This window comes from Eutrigla gurnardus, assembly GCF_963514095.1.
Source record: "Eutrigla gurnardus genome assembly, chromosome: 5".
Classification (NCBI taxonomy): Eukaryota; Metazoa; Chordata; class Actinopteri; order Perciformes; family Triglidae; genus Eutrigla; species Eutrigla gurnardus.
In genome coordinates, this window is record NC_139919.1 from 27492920 (window position 1) to 27510514 (window position 17595).

General features: G+C 41.4%; 3 protein-coding genes across 3 annotated transcripts; 2 read left to right on the plus strand and 1 right to left on the minus strand.

Moving 5' to 3' along the window:
* Positions 1-846: 846 nt before the first annotated feature.
* Positions 847-11711, plus strand: acsl4a (acyl-CoA synthetase long chain family member 4a). The gene is made up of 15 exons (XM_084010398.1): positions 847-962; positions 3851-4389; positions 4491-4668; positions 5057-5166; positions 6003-6141; positions 6228-6378; positions 6656-6779; positions 6924-6995; positions 7104-7243; positions 7331-7503; positions 7584-7658; positions 7744-7932; positions 8128-8242; positions 10124-10281; positions 10415-11711. Exons 2-15 carry the CDS (start codon positions 4033-4035, stop codon positions 10570-10572), a joined length of 2139 nt encoding a protein of 712 aa, XP_083866524.1. The 5' UTR covers positions 847-962; positions 3851-4032; the 3' UTR covers positions 10573-11711.
* Positions 10875-13031, minus strand: nxt2 (nuclear transport factor 2-like export factor 2). The gene is made up of 4 exons (XM_084010399.1): positions 12874-13031; positions 12660-12746; positions 12113-12257; positions 10875-11961 (listed from the first exon to the last, which is right to left on the minus strand). Exons 1-4 carry the CDS (start codon positions 12886-12888, stop codon positions 11777-11779), a joined length of 432 nt encoding a protein of 143 aa, XP_083866525.1. The 5' UTR covers positions 12889-13031; the 3' UTR covers positions 10875-11776.
* Positions 13032-13293: 262 nt separating this feature from the next.
* Positions 13294-17146, plus strand: psmd10 (proteasome 26S subunit, non-ATPase 10). Its single transcript, XM_084009138.1, has 5 exons — positions 13294-13520; positions 13601-13699; positions 14306-14452; positions 15691-15857; positions 16123-17146. The coding sequence occupies exons 1-5, from the start codon at positions 13407-13409 to the stop codon at positions 16274-16276; spliced, it is 681 nt and encodes a 226-aa protein (XP_083865264.1). The 5' UTR covers positions 13294-13406; the 3' UTR covers positions 16277-17146.
* The last annotated feature ends 449 nt before the right edge of the window (positions 17147-17595 follow it).

The following is a 17595-nucleotide window of genomic DNA, read 5'->3' on the forward strand; positions in this document are numbered from 1 at the left end:
GTATATATATATATTTATTTATATAAATATAATATATTTAATATAAAACTCACATGTATGTATGTTTACTGTATAATTCAGGACAATGTTTCAAATAACAGAATCAGTAAAACCATAGAATCGATGGATGAATTGAATCAGTACTCAGTACACTCCCCTGTCGTCTTAATAAAGTAATCATATGTACTTTTACTGCAATTGTATCTACAGTATGGTACCCAAGACATATTATATATACCTACCAATACATTAAGATAGTAAATTAACTCAGCAATAAACCCACATTGGAGATCCCCTCCAGACATGTTTCAACTGAAAATACTGTGCGACTCACGTTTTTCTACAGTAAACAAATACAATAACATCTTTGTTTGTTAAATCCAGTTTTAAGCTCACAAGATGCGAGCATGTTGACAAACTAAACCACCGGCCCCGGGGCTCCCAACCTCATAATGACCGAGAGAGTGGTGCTGTCATTTATTATGACAGACCAGCTGATGTGGAACCGTAGAATAACGTCATTCAACGTCATTGAAACTTTCGCTTCGGGCACCTAAATGTCCATACAGCAGAAGAACGGGCACACACACACACACACACACACACACACACACACACACACACACACACACACACACACTCACTCACTCACACACACACACACACACACACTGGGTGTCCAGATAATGTTACACACGTCTGACTCCTAATGTCTGTAAACCGCTTGTGAAATAAAAGAAGCGTCACATCCTGAAATATTTCTTTTTTCCACCCCTAGCGCACGCACGACGTAAAAAAAAAAGAGAAAGAAAAAGGGGGCGCCACTTCGACTCCTCATTGGTCCAGGAATATGGAATCAGATGACGTAGTAGTTCCGGTTTCTAGGCCCCCTCGGAGAAAGGTAACTCTCGGTCATTCCTGCGTAGAAACGAGTCCTGACCCGGTTTTCTTCGCCGCTGAAGGTAAGAAGCGAGGCTGGCAGATAAGCAGGCTATCACTCTGCCGCTGGTCTCCGGTAATCTCATTACCGCCCTTTTATCCGTGTGTAGATTTACGTTCGGGAGTTAACTTGATGCGGGTGGCGTTTAATTGTCTTAACAAGCTACGTTGCCGGTAGCTAACGTTACAATGAATGAGGCGGCTGTTTCTCAGTGACACCGCCGGCAACGTGTGCCGGGTTATGTGACGGTTCCGTCCGCCTCGGGGCATCTCGACCCCCCGTTTATCAGTTGTCGGATAACGGGTCCGAGGCGACCGTAACGAGCAGGTTGAAGTCGCCATCACGTGTCGCGATGTTTTGAGCACGGCGAGACGTGATCGCATCTTTGTTCGGTTTACATGGTGATGCTACTAGCTATGGAAGTAGGTGATCACAAACACACAGCAACCTCTGATCATGAGGCATTTCCTGGCGTAGAATCGTGGTTTTATAAGGGTTGCGTTTTTTTTATCCAAAATGGCTACTTTAACGTTGCCATGGAAATAACAGAAATTGTATCAAAAAATGAAGTCGAACGTGCCGGCACGCGCGCGTTATCAAGTCCCACGCGCCCGGTTGGTGTTTTCACACCACGCATGCAAATTAAATAGCCTTCTTTGAATTTTCTGACTATCATTAAGTCAGAAAAGGGTTAATGCAACAACATAACATTGTACTGAATATTATATTGCAGCTGCTTTATTATAAGAGAGGGTTTTGCTTGTCCTGTTCAGACACAATAAGGATTTTAATATACATTCTTTAATATAAATTAATAAGGGAGAGTTTTGCTTGTGCTGTTCTGACATAATAAGGATTTGAATATACATTCTTTAATATAAATTAATAATGGAGAGTTTGGTTGTCCTGCTCTGACACGGTTATGATTTGTAATTCACTATTCTTTGCTTAGGTAAACTGACTTGCCTCAAGCAAATTCAAACATAGCACCACAGTCTTTATTTATCTCCTGGTGTGCAGCCAACATATTTTTTTTTCCTCCATTAGAAACACAGACGTGTGTGACGTGGATCTGAGCTATGATTCACCAAAGTATGAATCACATTTTGCAACGCAAGGTCCTTTCAGGATAAGGAGCCCTGGTTACATTGGACTTTTTTTTATTTATCATCAATTAGATAATGTAGCAGAGTAGATGCGTAGTCACGTCCATAACCACATATTTGCTGCATAAGCTCATATCTTTCCATGTGTGTTTATCTGACGTGTCTGGTACTGCACGGTGGTTGTTCCATTACACCGTGTTCATTGATTTTCTCGTTCTCGGCTGAAGACTAGTTAAAAGTGCAATATATTAAATGAAGTCTGTTTTATCTCCGGTATCTTCTCTGTACTGTGAGGCTTTTATAAGCGAGCAGCGCTTGTCCTAGAGTGACCTTTCCCTGGCCACTGTGTGGGGTGAGCTTCAAGAGTGTTGTCATTGGTCGTCAGTGCTCTTCATCATAATCCTCGGGGTCGTGGTCTTCGGACAGTGGCCGCTCTGATCTAAAGGGGCCGTGTCTTCACACTGTCTCCTACCCTTTATGACATCTGGGATAACACTGTCCTTCCTTGTTGAGAGACAAGACGGCGTGAACACCAAAGGGGAGGGAACTGGCACATTTTGAAACACACCCTCCAAGGAGGTCTCCCGTATAATTGAGCAGGGAAAGCTGACAGGCATGCAGATGCTGTTTGGTAACGGAGGAAGAGGTAAGTGACATGTGCTCGGCCAGTCTTCCTGGGTTTTCAAGGGATTGAGTTAAATTAATATTAGACATAGATGGAAGATAACCTTCAGAAAGTAGCTGACTTCTGTTTTTAATTTTATGAGAAGTGTGCCACAAGATGTGCTTAAGTTGACCAACCAACTTCCTCTTCCAGACAGCTGTTGGCACATGAATAGAGCCCAACTGCTGCTGGATTTTTGGGGCTGATGCCCATATGAGAGAGTAAATATATATATATAAAATTTGATTTTGTTTGTTTCAAAATGCAGATGTCACACTCTGGTAATATTTGTTTTTATTTATTTGTGTTTTATAATTTTCCTGGTCAGAATATGATGCTGTATGTTGGTAATTGTGACTTTTGTGGTGTTTTTTATAGTTTAACCATGAGTGATGGTGATGTTACATTTCATGAGACCAGCTCTAGTTTATGGAATACATGGACTGTTTAGCAATCATTGACTAAGTCATTGTGTTGTCACCCATTGGTTGGTGGACCAAGGTTTCGGCACACGGCTGTCATCATTTGAGGATTTGCAACCAGTCATTAAATTTAAGGAGCGACGGGTTGAGTGGAATATTCCATAATAATAATATATATATATATATATATATATATATATATATATATATATATATATATATTATTAAGTGACAGTTAGGGATAATTATCTCATAGACTTCAATGCCATCTGGCCGCTTTGTGCAACCAGAGTTGCAGCCTCTGATGGAGTGCAGGGAGAATAATTGTTTAAGGCACTTTTGGCATTGGCTTCACTTTTCAGATCCGCAGGTTATGCGAGTTCACATCCACACAGCAGACAATGTTCTGCCAGTTACTCATGGTGCTTACAACAGTTAGTCAGAGTGTACCTGGCTAGAGAACATGTGTATTGACACGAGTATAATCTGAACTCAAGCAACCTTTTCTGTATTAAAATCTATGACGATCAAAGCTTTCATATCTGCACAAATTGGACACCAATATCTGTGATAGGCCAATAAAATCGCTCTAAACTTGATTGATATTTTGGGTGATACTCAATCGGAACTTTTTTTGTGTGTTGACTCGTAAAATGCTTTCATTAATTGTAGCAACAAAAAAGTTCTGATCATACTTTCTGTTTTATTCCATCTTTAGGTGTAACGTTTGGGGGACAGTGGACCAAATATTTCCATACTACACTTGTGGGATTCTTAAACTTGTCCGATATTGGGGGGCTTTTCGTCTGACACGTCTCAATCATCTTTGGGACCAGCAGAACCAGTCCGACAACCGCTGCTACATAGTTCCCTTCCACGTATCCTCATCCAGAGAACAATATGGGTCTCCAGTCAGACTCTGCCCTCCAATCTATCTTCCTGTTTCCAATCCACCTTCTGGTATGGCTGTACTCCGTCCTGTCCTTCCTTCCCTGGTACTACATCACCGGCGCCGGAGAGAAAAAAGCTCTGTCCAAGCGAATAAAGGCCCGTTCCACGTCGGGCCGGGCGGAGGGGCCGTACCGCTGCGTGGACCACTTCGACTCCTTGGTGAGGGAGGACTTCCCGGGGAAGGACACACTAGATAAGCTGTTTAAGTATGCCGTGGAGCGGTTTGGACAAGCAGACTGTCTCGGCACCAGAGATGTACTGAGTGAAGAGAATGAGATTCAACCCAGCGGTAAAGTGTTTAAAAAGGTAAGGATTCCCAGTATTATGATTCTTTTATTTATGTTTTGGTGATCGATGCTTGTGAGGACAAAGACATCTAATGTTGCGACCCTTTTTGCCCTTGCCAGCTGATCCTGGGGGACTATAGATGGCTTTCCTACAATGAAGTGGACTCTGTAGTCAATCAGCTTGGCAGTGGACTGGCAGCTCTGGGGCAGGAGCCCAAAAGCAGTATTGCAATCTTCTGTGAAACGAGAGCAGAGTGGATGATCACGGCCCAGGCGTGCTTCAGGCGCAACTTCCCATGTAAGTACATTACAGTATAGTCATTGTCAACGGACAGCCTGCAGGCCACGTGCAGCCTGTCAAACCGCCCCATCCAGCATGAGGAGGAAAAAATAGGTCCAATATTTAGAGGATTTAGCAAAATCCTCAAACAGTTGACATGGAAATGAATGTTTTTAGGTATGATTTACCTACCCCAGTTATTTAGACAGGTCACACTGATAGAGACTAATAAAAATAACATGCATTTTTGTAAATAAAGAAATATATATAATATTTACTCTTATTATTGTTGTAAATTCTGATTTTATATTTAAAATCTTTGCTTCTGGCCCTCGGACAAATGTAGTCGATGACCCCACTAAATGTTTAATATTTAAACTTTTTGAAATGTATTCCTTCATCACAGTGGTAACGTTCTACGCCACACTGGGAGAGGACGCCATTGCCTTCGGACTGAACGAGACCGGAGTCACACACCTCGTTACCAGCGCCGAACTGCTCGAGACTAAACTGAAAGTGAGTCGAGCCTTTTGGAATTCAAAAGGAGCAACGATCATGAAACGGCTCTGTATGAGTAGCAATGATAATCGTCAGATGACATACATTAAATACTGTACATAATCTCATTAACATCAATCGCCGGTATGGTGAACCTAGATAAATAAAGTGCATTGTCTGCTGGCACATGGTTGAATGAATGAACACAGTATGTGTTGTAGTGATAACTGAGGAAACATACTAATGAATGGTGCTCAGCCGTGCTAAAGTGTCGCAATTTGAAGCAGTTGTCGCTTTCTATAGAAAGTTTAGATTTGTACCAGAGAGGATATTTGTTTCCACAGTAGACGGAAACCTACAGATAACCACGTGGCGATCAGATCAGATTCAGGCGGTAAAGAACATCTATCATCCTGTATTCATCCTGTTTACGACGGAGGCGAGAGCTTTCTCATCCGATACACCAGATCTGTATCTGCGACTGAATGGCAGTCATATCAGTATCTTTTCATAGTTCTAGAAGTATGTGATGGTTCTGAGGTTCCTATCTGATAGGCTGTGTGGAGGCAGTGTGTGTGTGTGGTTCTGTTCAGTTTTGTTTTGGTAAGATGGATCACATTTATTATGGAAGTTATACTTGTCAGACAACAAAATGTATATGGATAAAATCTCAGACAGCCTTTTTAGATTCCTAACTTATTTTAATGGGTGTTCCAGTGTTTCCAGGTGATGACGTTGATATGAATTCTGAAGATTACATCAGCAAATATGGAGCAAGAAATCATTCTTATCTCTAAAAGAAAACAAGTGGACATCCTGTTGTAATAGCAGCTTTGTCATCTCTTTCTGTCCAGAACGTCCTTCCACTGATCCCCAAACTGAAGCACGTGATCTACGTGGACCAGAGGAAAATAAGCACAGAAGGCTACCCAGCAGGAGTGTCCACCCACAGCATGCAGGCCGTACTAGAGCTGGGCGCGCTGCCTGAGAATAGTGCGTATTTGTCTGACTCATCTTAAGTTGTGCTGTTTGGTCAAAACCTCACACAGTGCGAGACAATAACCGTTTCTGTCTTGCAGTGGAGAGAGCCATCGTCAAGCCCCAGCCCTCTGATCTGGCCGTGGTGATGTACACCAGCGGCTCCACAGGCAGACCCAAAGGGGTCATGATCGTCCACAGTAACCTCATCGCAGGAATGTCGGGCCAGTGTGAACGCATCCCTGGATTAGGGTGAGTTTCCACATCGGTCGGCACGCGTGACGCATGTGAATCGAGTGCTTTAACGGAATTTCCTTTCCTTCTCATCTATTCCATCATTGGCTTAGAAAGTGACAAGACAGCTGTAGCATGTTGCACACAAAACACTCACCAGATATCCAGAGGTGGTACATTTCTGGAGCTGAGCTGTCTATAGCTGCTGTCAACCAAGGAACCACACTCAAAGATGCTTGCTGTGATAATTGTAGAGGAAGAACTCACCTTTACTCCCCCCCCTGTGTGTCTGCAGGCCCAATGATACTTACATAGCCTACCTGCCCCTGGCTCATGTTCTGGAAATGACCGCTGAGATCTCCTGCGTCACATATGGCTGTAGGATCGGCTACTCCTCCCCCCAGACACTGTCAGACCAGGTGAAACCCACGTTGTGTTTGTCATGCTATATTTCTTCATAACATACCCGGGTGTGGCTTCTAATATTACATCGTTGTTCATGCTCTGAATCATTGCTGCTATCAATGTAATCATCACCTTGTGTTTTCTTCCGTTCCCTTTAGTCCACTAAGATAAAGAGAGGCAGTAAAGGAGACTGCTCCGTGCTCCGACCCACCCTGATGGCAGCCGTGCCCGTAAGAATCCAGGCTACATACTCTTTCCTTCCACTCACTACTCCCGTTAGCCCAGCTTTACACATCATCAAATGTTTAAATGAATCATTTGTTTACTGTCCTTAAAAGGAAATCATGGATCGCATCAACAAGAACGTGATGAGCAAAGTGCAGGAAATGAATGTAGTTCAGAAGACGCTGTTTACACTGGGGTACAAATATAAACTGGAGCAGATCAAGAGGGGCTATGACGCACCGCTCTGCAATGCGTAAGCAAACTTTCTCTCCTTCAGTGGCGTTTTTAGAAATCCGCTCGTGGTGGGAGACTTTAAAACCCAACAAATCTGTCTCCGCAGCCTGTTGTTCCGGAAGGTGAAGAGCCTCCTCGGAGGACGGGTGAGGATGATGCTGTCCGGGGGAGCCCCCCTGTCCTCGGCCACTCAGCGGTTCATGAACGTGTGCTTCTGTTGTCCGGTGGGCCAGGGCTACGGCCTCACCGAGACCTGTGGGGCCGGCACCATCACAGAGGGTGAGCTTGTGGAGGAGGAAGGGAGTGTAAATGCGAGGGTGAATAAATGCGTTAACCACATATCGTGTCTCGTACCACAGTGGTGGACGTCAGCACCGGTCGCGTGGGAGCTCCTCTCATCTGCTGCGAGATCCGACTGAGGGACTGGGCTGAAGGTGAGGTTGAACGACGTGTTTCTACATACACCAACACGCCTTGCAGGCCGACGTGTAATTACATTTTTTACGACTTTCGTCTCAGGTGGCTACACCAGCAAAGACCAGCCAAACCCAAGAGGGGAGATCCTTATCGGCGGCCCGAATGTAACCATGGGTTACTACAGGAACGAAAGCAAGAACCAGGACTTTTTTGTGGATGAAAATTCTCAGAGATGGTTCTGCACCGGAGACGTGGGAGAGATTTACCCCGATGGCTGTCTGCAGATAGTCGGTGTGTATATGATCTGGTCTCTATTTTTCTTACACCTCTCTGTCTTATGGCTGTCATCTGATAGCTTCTGTAAAAAGACACACCGATTGGCAGTTAATTGCGGTTTTAACATCTCACAGGGAAGCCGTTTGTGCTTCATAAAAGAGCACTATTATGAACTGTTTTTTTTAATTTTTTTTTCCTATTCAAATTTAGATCGCAAGAAAGACTTGGTCAAACTGCAGGCTGGGGAGTACGTGTCTCTTGGCAAAGTGGAGTCTGCTCTGAAAAACTGCTCTATCATAGACAACATCTGTGCTTATGCAAACAGGTGAGTGAGTTCAGTCATTTACAGGACATTTGGTTTGCTCCCTCCCCCCCTTATCCATATGAAGGAATACATGTGATGTACTACGATAAACATTTAACACTACTGAAAAGTTGGAACTGGATTTTTCACACACATAATTCAACCCTGCCAGACTCAATTAAACCAGAAGAACTTGATCAGGTTGGGTATGAGGTCACACTATCACATTTTTCCATTCTTAGAAACGCCTCTCAAAAAGTACCTTCTTCAGATACAAAGAAGGCTTTAGAGGAGGAATGAAGAGGCCTAATATTAACTGACCCATATCTTTGTTTCCTAAGACAAACTTCATAAATTCTTTTCCGTCGTCTCACCTCTGTGTGATAAACGTCGGTCAGCTGAAGCCGCTCGTTCACTTAGTTGTGCTCCAAACTGTTTCTGAGTGGATAGTTTTGGTGAAATATCAATCATCTGTGATTTCTAGGAGCTGATAACGAGGCAACTTAACACGAACGAGTACATTTCCTGTAACTTAGTACATGTACAAGTACATGTGTGCTCTGTTGTAAATACGACATGCTTTACAGTTAGACTGTCGGGAGTAATAACTACCGTACAAAACAAATTTATGCAAATATGTGTCCGTATTATTTTATGCAAATCCTCTGCAGCGGTTGGAGACAATGCTGCATTAGAGAACAAATGCAAATGACAACCATGACGTCATACACTACATCAAACCACATGAATAATACCATGTAACATGATGCAATATAACTCAAATATTCATAACGTGGCAGAAGTGAGAGATTTTTAAAAGTATCAATATTTGTAATTCATGTTTATCTTTGTTTATCTTGTGAAACGTACACCATATAGAAACTAGGAAAACCTTTTTTTATATCATATAAAAAATAAAAGTAGCAGACATGATTTCATTTTTCATACCTAAAAACATGTATTATCATCTTCACATCAGCCAGTCCTCAGGTTTACTTACAAATGTGTGTTTGTGTGACTCATCATTAATTTGGACAACAAATGCAGTCTCAACCTGTCAGTCTCATGCTGACAATTACTTTGTTTTCTCTAAACGGTGATGTCTAATTCTTTAGGATCACAGCAAAAATAGTTGTCTAAACTATCAGACCTTTAAGGTCCCATTCCATTTATCTTTCTCTTCAGCTGGCATTAAGTAGGAGCTTACACTTCACGCCCTCTCAGGTCCTGGAGCTCACACAAACCCCGGGCACCGGGCGAACCGTTGGACCCACACCTTTTAACAACAACAAAAAGAACATCTTCAGCCCCAATACAATTGGATGCAAATACTATTCAAAACCAGACACCTGTCGGGAATAATTCAACCCTGCCAGACTCAATTAAACCAGAAGAACTCGATCAGTGTCTCGGGTTGGGTATGAGGTCACATAATCACATTCTTCCCTTTATTAGAAACGCCTCTCAAAAACCTCAAACCTTCTTCAGATATAAATAAAGCTTTAGAGGAGGAATGAAGAGTCCTAATATCAACTGACCCATATCTTTGTTTCCTAAGACAAACTTCATAAATTCTTTTCAGTCGTCTCACCTCTGTGTGATAAACGTCGGTCAGCCGAAGCCGCTCTTTCACTTAGTTGTGCTCCAAACTGTTTTCGGATGGATAGTTTTGGTGCAATATCAATCATCTCTAATTTGTAGGAGCTGATGACGTGACAACTTCCATATTTAACACGAACAAATAACCTTCAAATTCCTACTTTCTAGCTTCCTGTAGCTTTTAGGTACAACTACGTGTGTGCTCTGTTACGTCAAGTTCATGCGTATTGCAACAGCAAGCATAGATGCATTTTTATCTCTGTGGCCTTTTATCAACCTTGTTCCTATTTTGCATCCTTCCAGTGAACAGAACTACGTGATCAGCTTCGTGGTTCCCAACCAGAAGAGGATGACAGGACTGGCCAAACAGAGAGGCATAGTGGGGGAATGGGAGGAGATCTGCACTCACCCCGACATGGAAAGAGAGGTCCTGAAGGAGATCAAGGAGGTTGCTGCTAACAGTAAGAAACGGACTAATTATCTTTACTTCTGTGTGCTATATTTTAATTCAGTGAAGAGCATTTTCCATGGTACGATATTGCGATAAATGAGGGCGAGCATCACCGTTTACCTCTTCACTTTTCATCCCTGTAGTTAAACTCCAGCGGTTCGAGATTCCAGTGAAGGTACATCTGAGTCCGGAGCCGTGGACCCCCGAGACGGGTCTGGTCACAGATGCGTTCAAGCTGAAGAGGAAGGAGCTGAAGAACCACTATCTCCAACACATAGAGAGGATGTACGGGGGCAAATAACTTCACTCCCTCCCACCCGATGTCTCCATTGTAACCATAACAACTGTAAATAATCCTCCCGGCGGTACCCAGTTGGATTGTTAGTGCCGTTTGTGTACCACAGGCGTCCAAATGAAATGTCTTGAACAGAAAAGCTGTAGATAGTTGTAGCTGTTGATCCATGTGTGCTGCTTTCTATTTTTCGTGTGTCGATAAATGCACAAGAGGCAACTCTTACTTCATGTTAAAGGTCCGAGACCGTTACAGCACCCAACTGCCATCCACTTAAATCTGCTGGCACTCAAGTGTGTAGACGATTTAAAAAAAGAAAAAAAAAAGAAATGAACCACTCTCCTCCATATTGCTGATGCTTTGTTGTTACTTCCATTGAACACGTTAACAACTGTAATCATCGCGGAGGCTTCTATTGCTCTTTTGTACTGGAGTACTGATGTTACTGTGCCTTCGGTCTGCAGCGCTTGTGTAGTCGAGCAGAAGTGGCATCGAGATAAACCGTTTACGCTTTTGTTACAAAAGAAATGGCTAGACTGCCATGTTATGTTTACTTGAGGAACGATATCCCCACCCAGAGATACAGTGACATGGATCATATAGAATAAAATGTACTCGTGATCATGTCTGCTTATCCACCTTTTTTTTTTGCCGACAAATGTTTTGCCTGCTTTTGCTAATATGTCAATTTATTCACAAAGTCCAAGACCAAAATGTGTGAACCTAAATGACTCAGGAAGATAAGCAAATGTTTAATATATGAAACTGTTAAATATTGGGTTACCTGTATAGAAAGCCCTTTTGTCAAAATTCTTGTGGGCAGTGTATTTATTTAAGAGCGAGCATGTTTAGCTACTAACCAACTGCTAAATTGCTTATTAGCTAGTCGTAAATGGCTGCAATACTGTATGTATTTTACCTCAGTTAATGTACAATTTGGTATCATCTGAAGTGGATTCCGTTCATTTTAATAGGAGTGTTTTCTATGTATTTTTCCAAGTGTTGTCGGATTTTGATCATTAAAACTTTAAGGACGCAGACTTCGCTTTACAGCTGGTTGTTTGGTGATTCTATTTGTATTTATTACTCCATTATGATCACACGCCTTGTTCGACATTTTAAAGAATAAACTTTTTTTTTTATATTATGTGGTGTATGTGACTTTATTACAAAAAAACAAACAAAACAGACACGAGAGATGGGGAGGAGAGCCTCAGCTGTTCCAGTCTTGAAATCGGAAACAGTCGCTAGCAATCTTCCAGACGGGCTGGTCGCTGTTGGCGGTAGCCTGAGCCGTCAAAAGAAAGTTCTGGTTGAAGAAACGCTGCTTGTTCCCTTCAAACTTGACCGTCCCACCAGTCACCACCAGCAGTGTAGTCTGACCTTGGGTCGCTTGCTCTGTGAACAAAGAACGGGTATGTTGACGCTGAATGAGTGCACATCACCAGAAGAACAACACGTTATTAAAAGATTGGATTCTTGCGTTCTTGAGGAAAACACCTGAGAATCACCGATAGCACTTGAATGTGATTTAGATTGCCCCACTCACCGTGGACTGGCTGACAATCCAGTGTTTGAACTTGGAACTCGCTGGAAGGCAACGCCTCGAAGAACTCACTCAGAGCATCAATTCCTGAAACCGCATTCCCATTCCACACCAAGGTCGCCTTGTCCAGGTAGAGCCGGGTCAAGTTCTGAGACATGGGGAGGACAGTAAATAATGATTGTTACGAACAACAGTCAACAAAATAGCGCACTCTATAGACAGACATTGATATATGGGGAGAAAATAATTTGATAACATTTCTATTATTCTTTGAAAAGGGATCACTTAAATGTGATTAGTTCATTGGGGCATGTTAGAGTTGAAACATAAAGTTGTCACTGCTCTCTAGTGTCCAAACTATGTAATGTAACGCAAACGTACTTGGACTCATTTTTGACAATTGGGACCTAACTGATGAATACCATCCTCGATATCTCTGTGCACCTGATAGCGGTAATACGGTAAAAATTGGCCGTGCGCATCTGTAGGGCGAGCTCCAGTACAGCCATCTAACTGAAGTGAATTCAGAGAACAAAAAAAGACCACTCACCCTTCTTTTCTTATCCATGCAGTCGTAATAAATGTTGACAAATTCTTCTGAATACCTGGATGATTGGTCGACACGGGTCCTGTAATCCTAGTGTGAGAAACGGACGTTGAACGTTAAGTCGAAACAATGCGCACATTGGGAAACAGCTAGCTAGCATAACAACGCGTTAGCTAGTTGATTTTTAGCATTAAAAGTGTAGCGAAAGTTTACGTACCAGCGTGGTTGCCATAACGACGCGTTTATGTTTCCGAACGACACTGAATATATTGGCTATTAGTTACGGAATTATATTTTCCAAGCATGGATTTAGGTTCTTCTTGTTGTTCGTTTAGCGAACCAACGCAGCCATTTTGCTACATGCGTATTACTTCCGCTGGGCAACAGCGGTACCTACCAAAATAAAATATCAGTGCGTTCGTTCCAATACAATAAATAGCGTGGTTTAAAGCCTTTACATCCCGTTTTAACGTATTATGTTTGTGAAGTGATTAAATCATAATAATACATTAATGAATTACAGAACGACCTTGCAATTGATTCTCATTTTCAGGTGATACCACCGATGGTATTTTAATTTGATAAGGATCAACAACCCAAGCGGAAGTAGAGTTCATAATTTCCTGAGTCATTGCTCCTCTGGTTTAAAAGCTAGGAACGAAACGACTCCCGAGTGTCCTCCTACTTGGTTGTGCGGCTGTAACATTACTTTGAGATTATTATAAGTATATTAGACAAGTATATCGAAGAATGGCGGGTTCTGTGTCAAACGTGGAGGTCTGTAATTTAGCTTATACGGGAGAGCTTGAGAAATTAAGAGAGTGCATCCTGTCAGATAAATCGCTCGCCTGCAAAACGGACCAGGTAAGAATGTTTTAATTTTATTTTTAATTTTAATATAATATGACGTTTTCACCCATGACTTTTTGCTTGTGTGACTTCAGGACAGTAGAACCGCGCTGCACTGGGCTTGTTCTGCTGGACACACCAACGTGGTGACGTTTCTGCTGGACATGGGAGTTGACGTGAACCTGCAAGATGACGTAAGATTAAAACTACTTTTTGTATTGTTATGGAGCATTTTTCTTCTGTCCCCTTAGACGGTTGAGGATTAAACAATACCATACATATAGTATGTATAGTAGTATAGAGTAGTATAGAGTATAATAAATGCCTGATAGACCCATCCATAATTAATTATTTTAATCCATTATTCATCATTTAAAATAAATATAAACTTAATGTAGTTTAAATCCATTTTTATCTATCTATCAAAATGGTAAATGGACCTTTTTATATAGTGCTTTTCTTGTCTTTTTGACTACTCAAGGTGCTTTACACTACATTCAGTCTGTTCACCCATTCACACACATTCATAGGCAAGGCAATTTTATTTGTATAGCACCTTTCAACAACAAGGCGGAAAACATTTAAAGCATTGGAGAGAAAAAAAAACATTAAAACAAGCAAATAAAATAAAAATACACTGCCATACACTGAGGGCAGAGGAGCCGCCTGCACGTTGGGGTTCAGTGTCTTGCCCAAGGACATTCGGCATGCAGACTGGAGGAGCCGAGGGACTCGAACCTAAACCTAATCTATCTTTATTAATGTGTGAATTGATTGCATGTGATGTGGTCCCTCTCCAGGCTTTGTGGACGCCTCTTCACATTGCAGCGTCTGCAGGCAGAGAAGAGATAGTGGACTCTCTAATATCCAAAGGAGCTCAGCTGAATTCAGTCAATCAAAACGGCTGCACCGCTCTGCACTACGCCGCCTCTAAAGACAGATATGAGGTAAAGGCTCCTGGGTTGCAGTCATTTTCGGCTGTTTTTTCTATTGGGGGTGGGGAATCACCGGTGGCCTCAATGCTGTGATATTATCAGGCCAAGATACATCTGTTTTATCTAATAGGAAGTTCACACTTGGTTCATCATTGACTTTTATTGCAGCAAAATAGATTTGACTGACCATGTATCGATACAATACTGCCCCACGAATTATCACAATACTGTGCTGTATTGATTTTTCTCGCCCGTATTGATTTATGTGATGCCAAATGACTGCATTACTAACTACACGTCTACATGTTTATGTCTTTCAAATAGTTCCATACATGTACTGCTTTTTCAGTCCACAGAAAATGTTAATGATCAATTAATTATTTAAGTCTTTTTTTTATTTTTATTAAATGTATATCAAATATGAAAATGAATTATTAATGGTTTTATAAAATTATATATATTTAGGTTTTGGACTGTCAATCAGACAAATCGACACGTTTGATAACATCACCTTTAATTCTAGGAAACTGTGATGGGGATTTTTAACTTTACTGTTCTTAGGTTTTCATGATTATAGAATCTAAAACTTGATACCGATACCCAGGAAAATACTGGATACTCGATACCACGGGGGAAAGGACACAAAATTAAGAGGAAGCAGAAACAGTAGGACATCACTAAGTTGTCTGACGTAGTGTAAAAACTCACAGTAACATTACTGTAGCGTATATATGACACGTAATTAAGATTGAAAATTAGTATCTAATTCGATACTAAGTTTTATGGATTAGTATCGAGTATTGATTTTTTGACAAGTATAAACTGTCATAGAATAGTATTTGTCAGCGCATGTATGTATTGCATTATTTTACTTATAGTACATAACAGTAACGTGTATAAATACTTCTTGCATACTCACTGCAGAACATATATTATACAGTTACAATAAGTATTTAGTATGGAATTAGAACACAGAAAATATTTTGTTGTCTTTGCTGTGCAGCCTCATCACTGCAGAGGGCGACAACATGCAGAAAGTCACACAAACACGAGACGCATGAACTGGAATTTTATTAATTGGATGTGAGGATTCACCTTATATGGTTTTTCCTGTATTAAATGTGGCATGCCTTTTTTTTTTTTTAACCAACGGAACAGGATCTGAAAATATATATTTCACATAAATAGGAAGTCACATGAATTTCAAAGAAGCTTGCCTGTCAATGACCACAGCATGTTCCTCTTTATAGATTGCCCTGCTGTTGTTGGAAAATGGAGCAGACCCCAATATCTCCGACAAATATGAGTCCACTCCCCTCCACAGGGCGTCTTCAAAGGGCAACACCCGTCTCATCCAGCTGCTTCTCAAACAGAGTGCCTCAACCAACATCCAGGACTCGCAGGGCAACACAGCTCTGTACGTGTGAATAATAATAATAGCATAATACAGTTGCAGTGTTATTCTGTAGGCAGTTCATCTACTTTTAAAACATATTTTCTCACCTTTAGTGATATCCAGCCGTCCAGATAGGTTTGGTTTTGTTTGCAATTTCAATCTAAGAGATATTTGAATCTGGTCTTAAACAATGTAGGTGATCTGGATTTAGTATATGGTGCTAACAATACTGGAAAAAAAATTACATTAACAATTCTGCATGCATTTATTTTATTTTTTTCACCAGCCACCTGGCGTGCGATGAGGAGCGTGTCGAAGCAGCTAAAGTGCTGGTGGAACACGGGGCCAGCATCTACATCGAGAACAAGGAGGAGAAGACCCCCCTCCAGCTGACCAAGGGCGGTCTGGGCAACATACTTCGTCGGATTGTGGAGGGATGATTCTTTTTTCCCCCGGCTCGAAATCCCTCCCATCGCAAGTTACCTAATGAGAATTCCCAGTCAGTCACCCCTGAGCGGCCTGGAGTGACACATTCCGATTGTGCAACAGGTAGAAGATGAGATGGTGTCGGGGAGAAAGGTTGGACTTTACTGCATCGTTTTCAGCTCCTCAGACGGGGCGGTGAAACGGCTCAGACCTTAGATGTCTGATCAAAAATGCTCGCTTGTGCACTTAGTGTTGTTTTCTCCTATTTTCTTATGATCCATTTCTTTTTCTTTGAATTTCTGCAAAAAAAAAGACCAAATAATAATCAGTGTTCAGGCTGTTAATAAAGTATGTTTATAGTGTATTTTTTTCTGTTGTACATGCCAGCATTGGATCCAGTTATTTGTAATCATTCATTTGTTGTTCGTGGCAGGCTCCTGAGGGAAACATCTGGGTCTTTTGCTGCTAAATGCCCCAGCTAGTCGCTAATTGTGTCCCTCTGCTGCCCCGGCACTGAGCAGGTTGCACATGTAATGCTGAGAACGGCTGCCTCATACGGCTGAGAACGGCGTGAGATTGAACCTCACCAAACAGAACTGAAACTGGCCATAAAGCTTTGTAAAACCGAGGGGAGCTTACAGATAGGGCTGAAACTCCTCACACAATTCACCACTTCTCTGGAAATGGGAATGACCTTATTTAGCATTGTATCAAGTGCTTAATAAGGTCCTTCCTATTTCGAACCTCTTGATATCTAAGAAGAAGTAATCTGTTATCTACTACTGACGTGTAATATCCGTATCATCAGGTCCACATGTCTGACCTTTACTGGTGATTATTAGTCTAAATCCATTCTCTGGCAAGCCACTGTCCACTTTTACTTACAGGAAGCAGAAGTGCTTCTACTCCCCTTTTTGGGGGGTAATTCATTATATAGCTGATTGTAAAACTTTGAGAACTTTTTAAAGCATGTCTCATTTTGTGCTAGACCTGCTTTCTTGAGCATAAATGAAAAAGGTGTGTGCCTTTTATTAGTCATTTAAGTATTAATAGCTCCCAATATTATAGATATTACAAGCAAGAATTGTCAGAATTATTTGATTAAATACGGTTGGCTTGAAATATTAGTATTTATTATTATTGCCATTTAGTAAGCAGCATTTTTTTGTTTTTATTTTAAGGTAGAAGTAATTCCAGACATTTTATTTTTAAGAAATGTTTTATTACATGCATATAATAATAGCTATATATTTTTTTAAATAATTATTTCTAATGCAGATAAATATATATATATATTTATATATTTTTTTAAAAATAATTATTTCTAATGCAG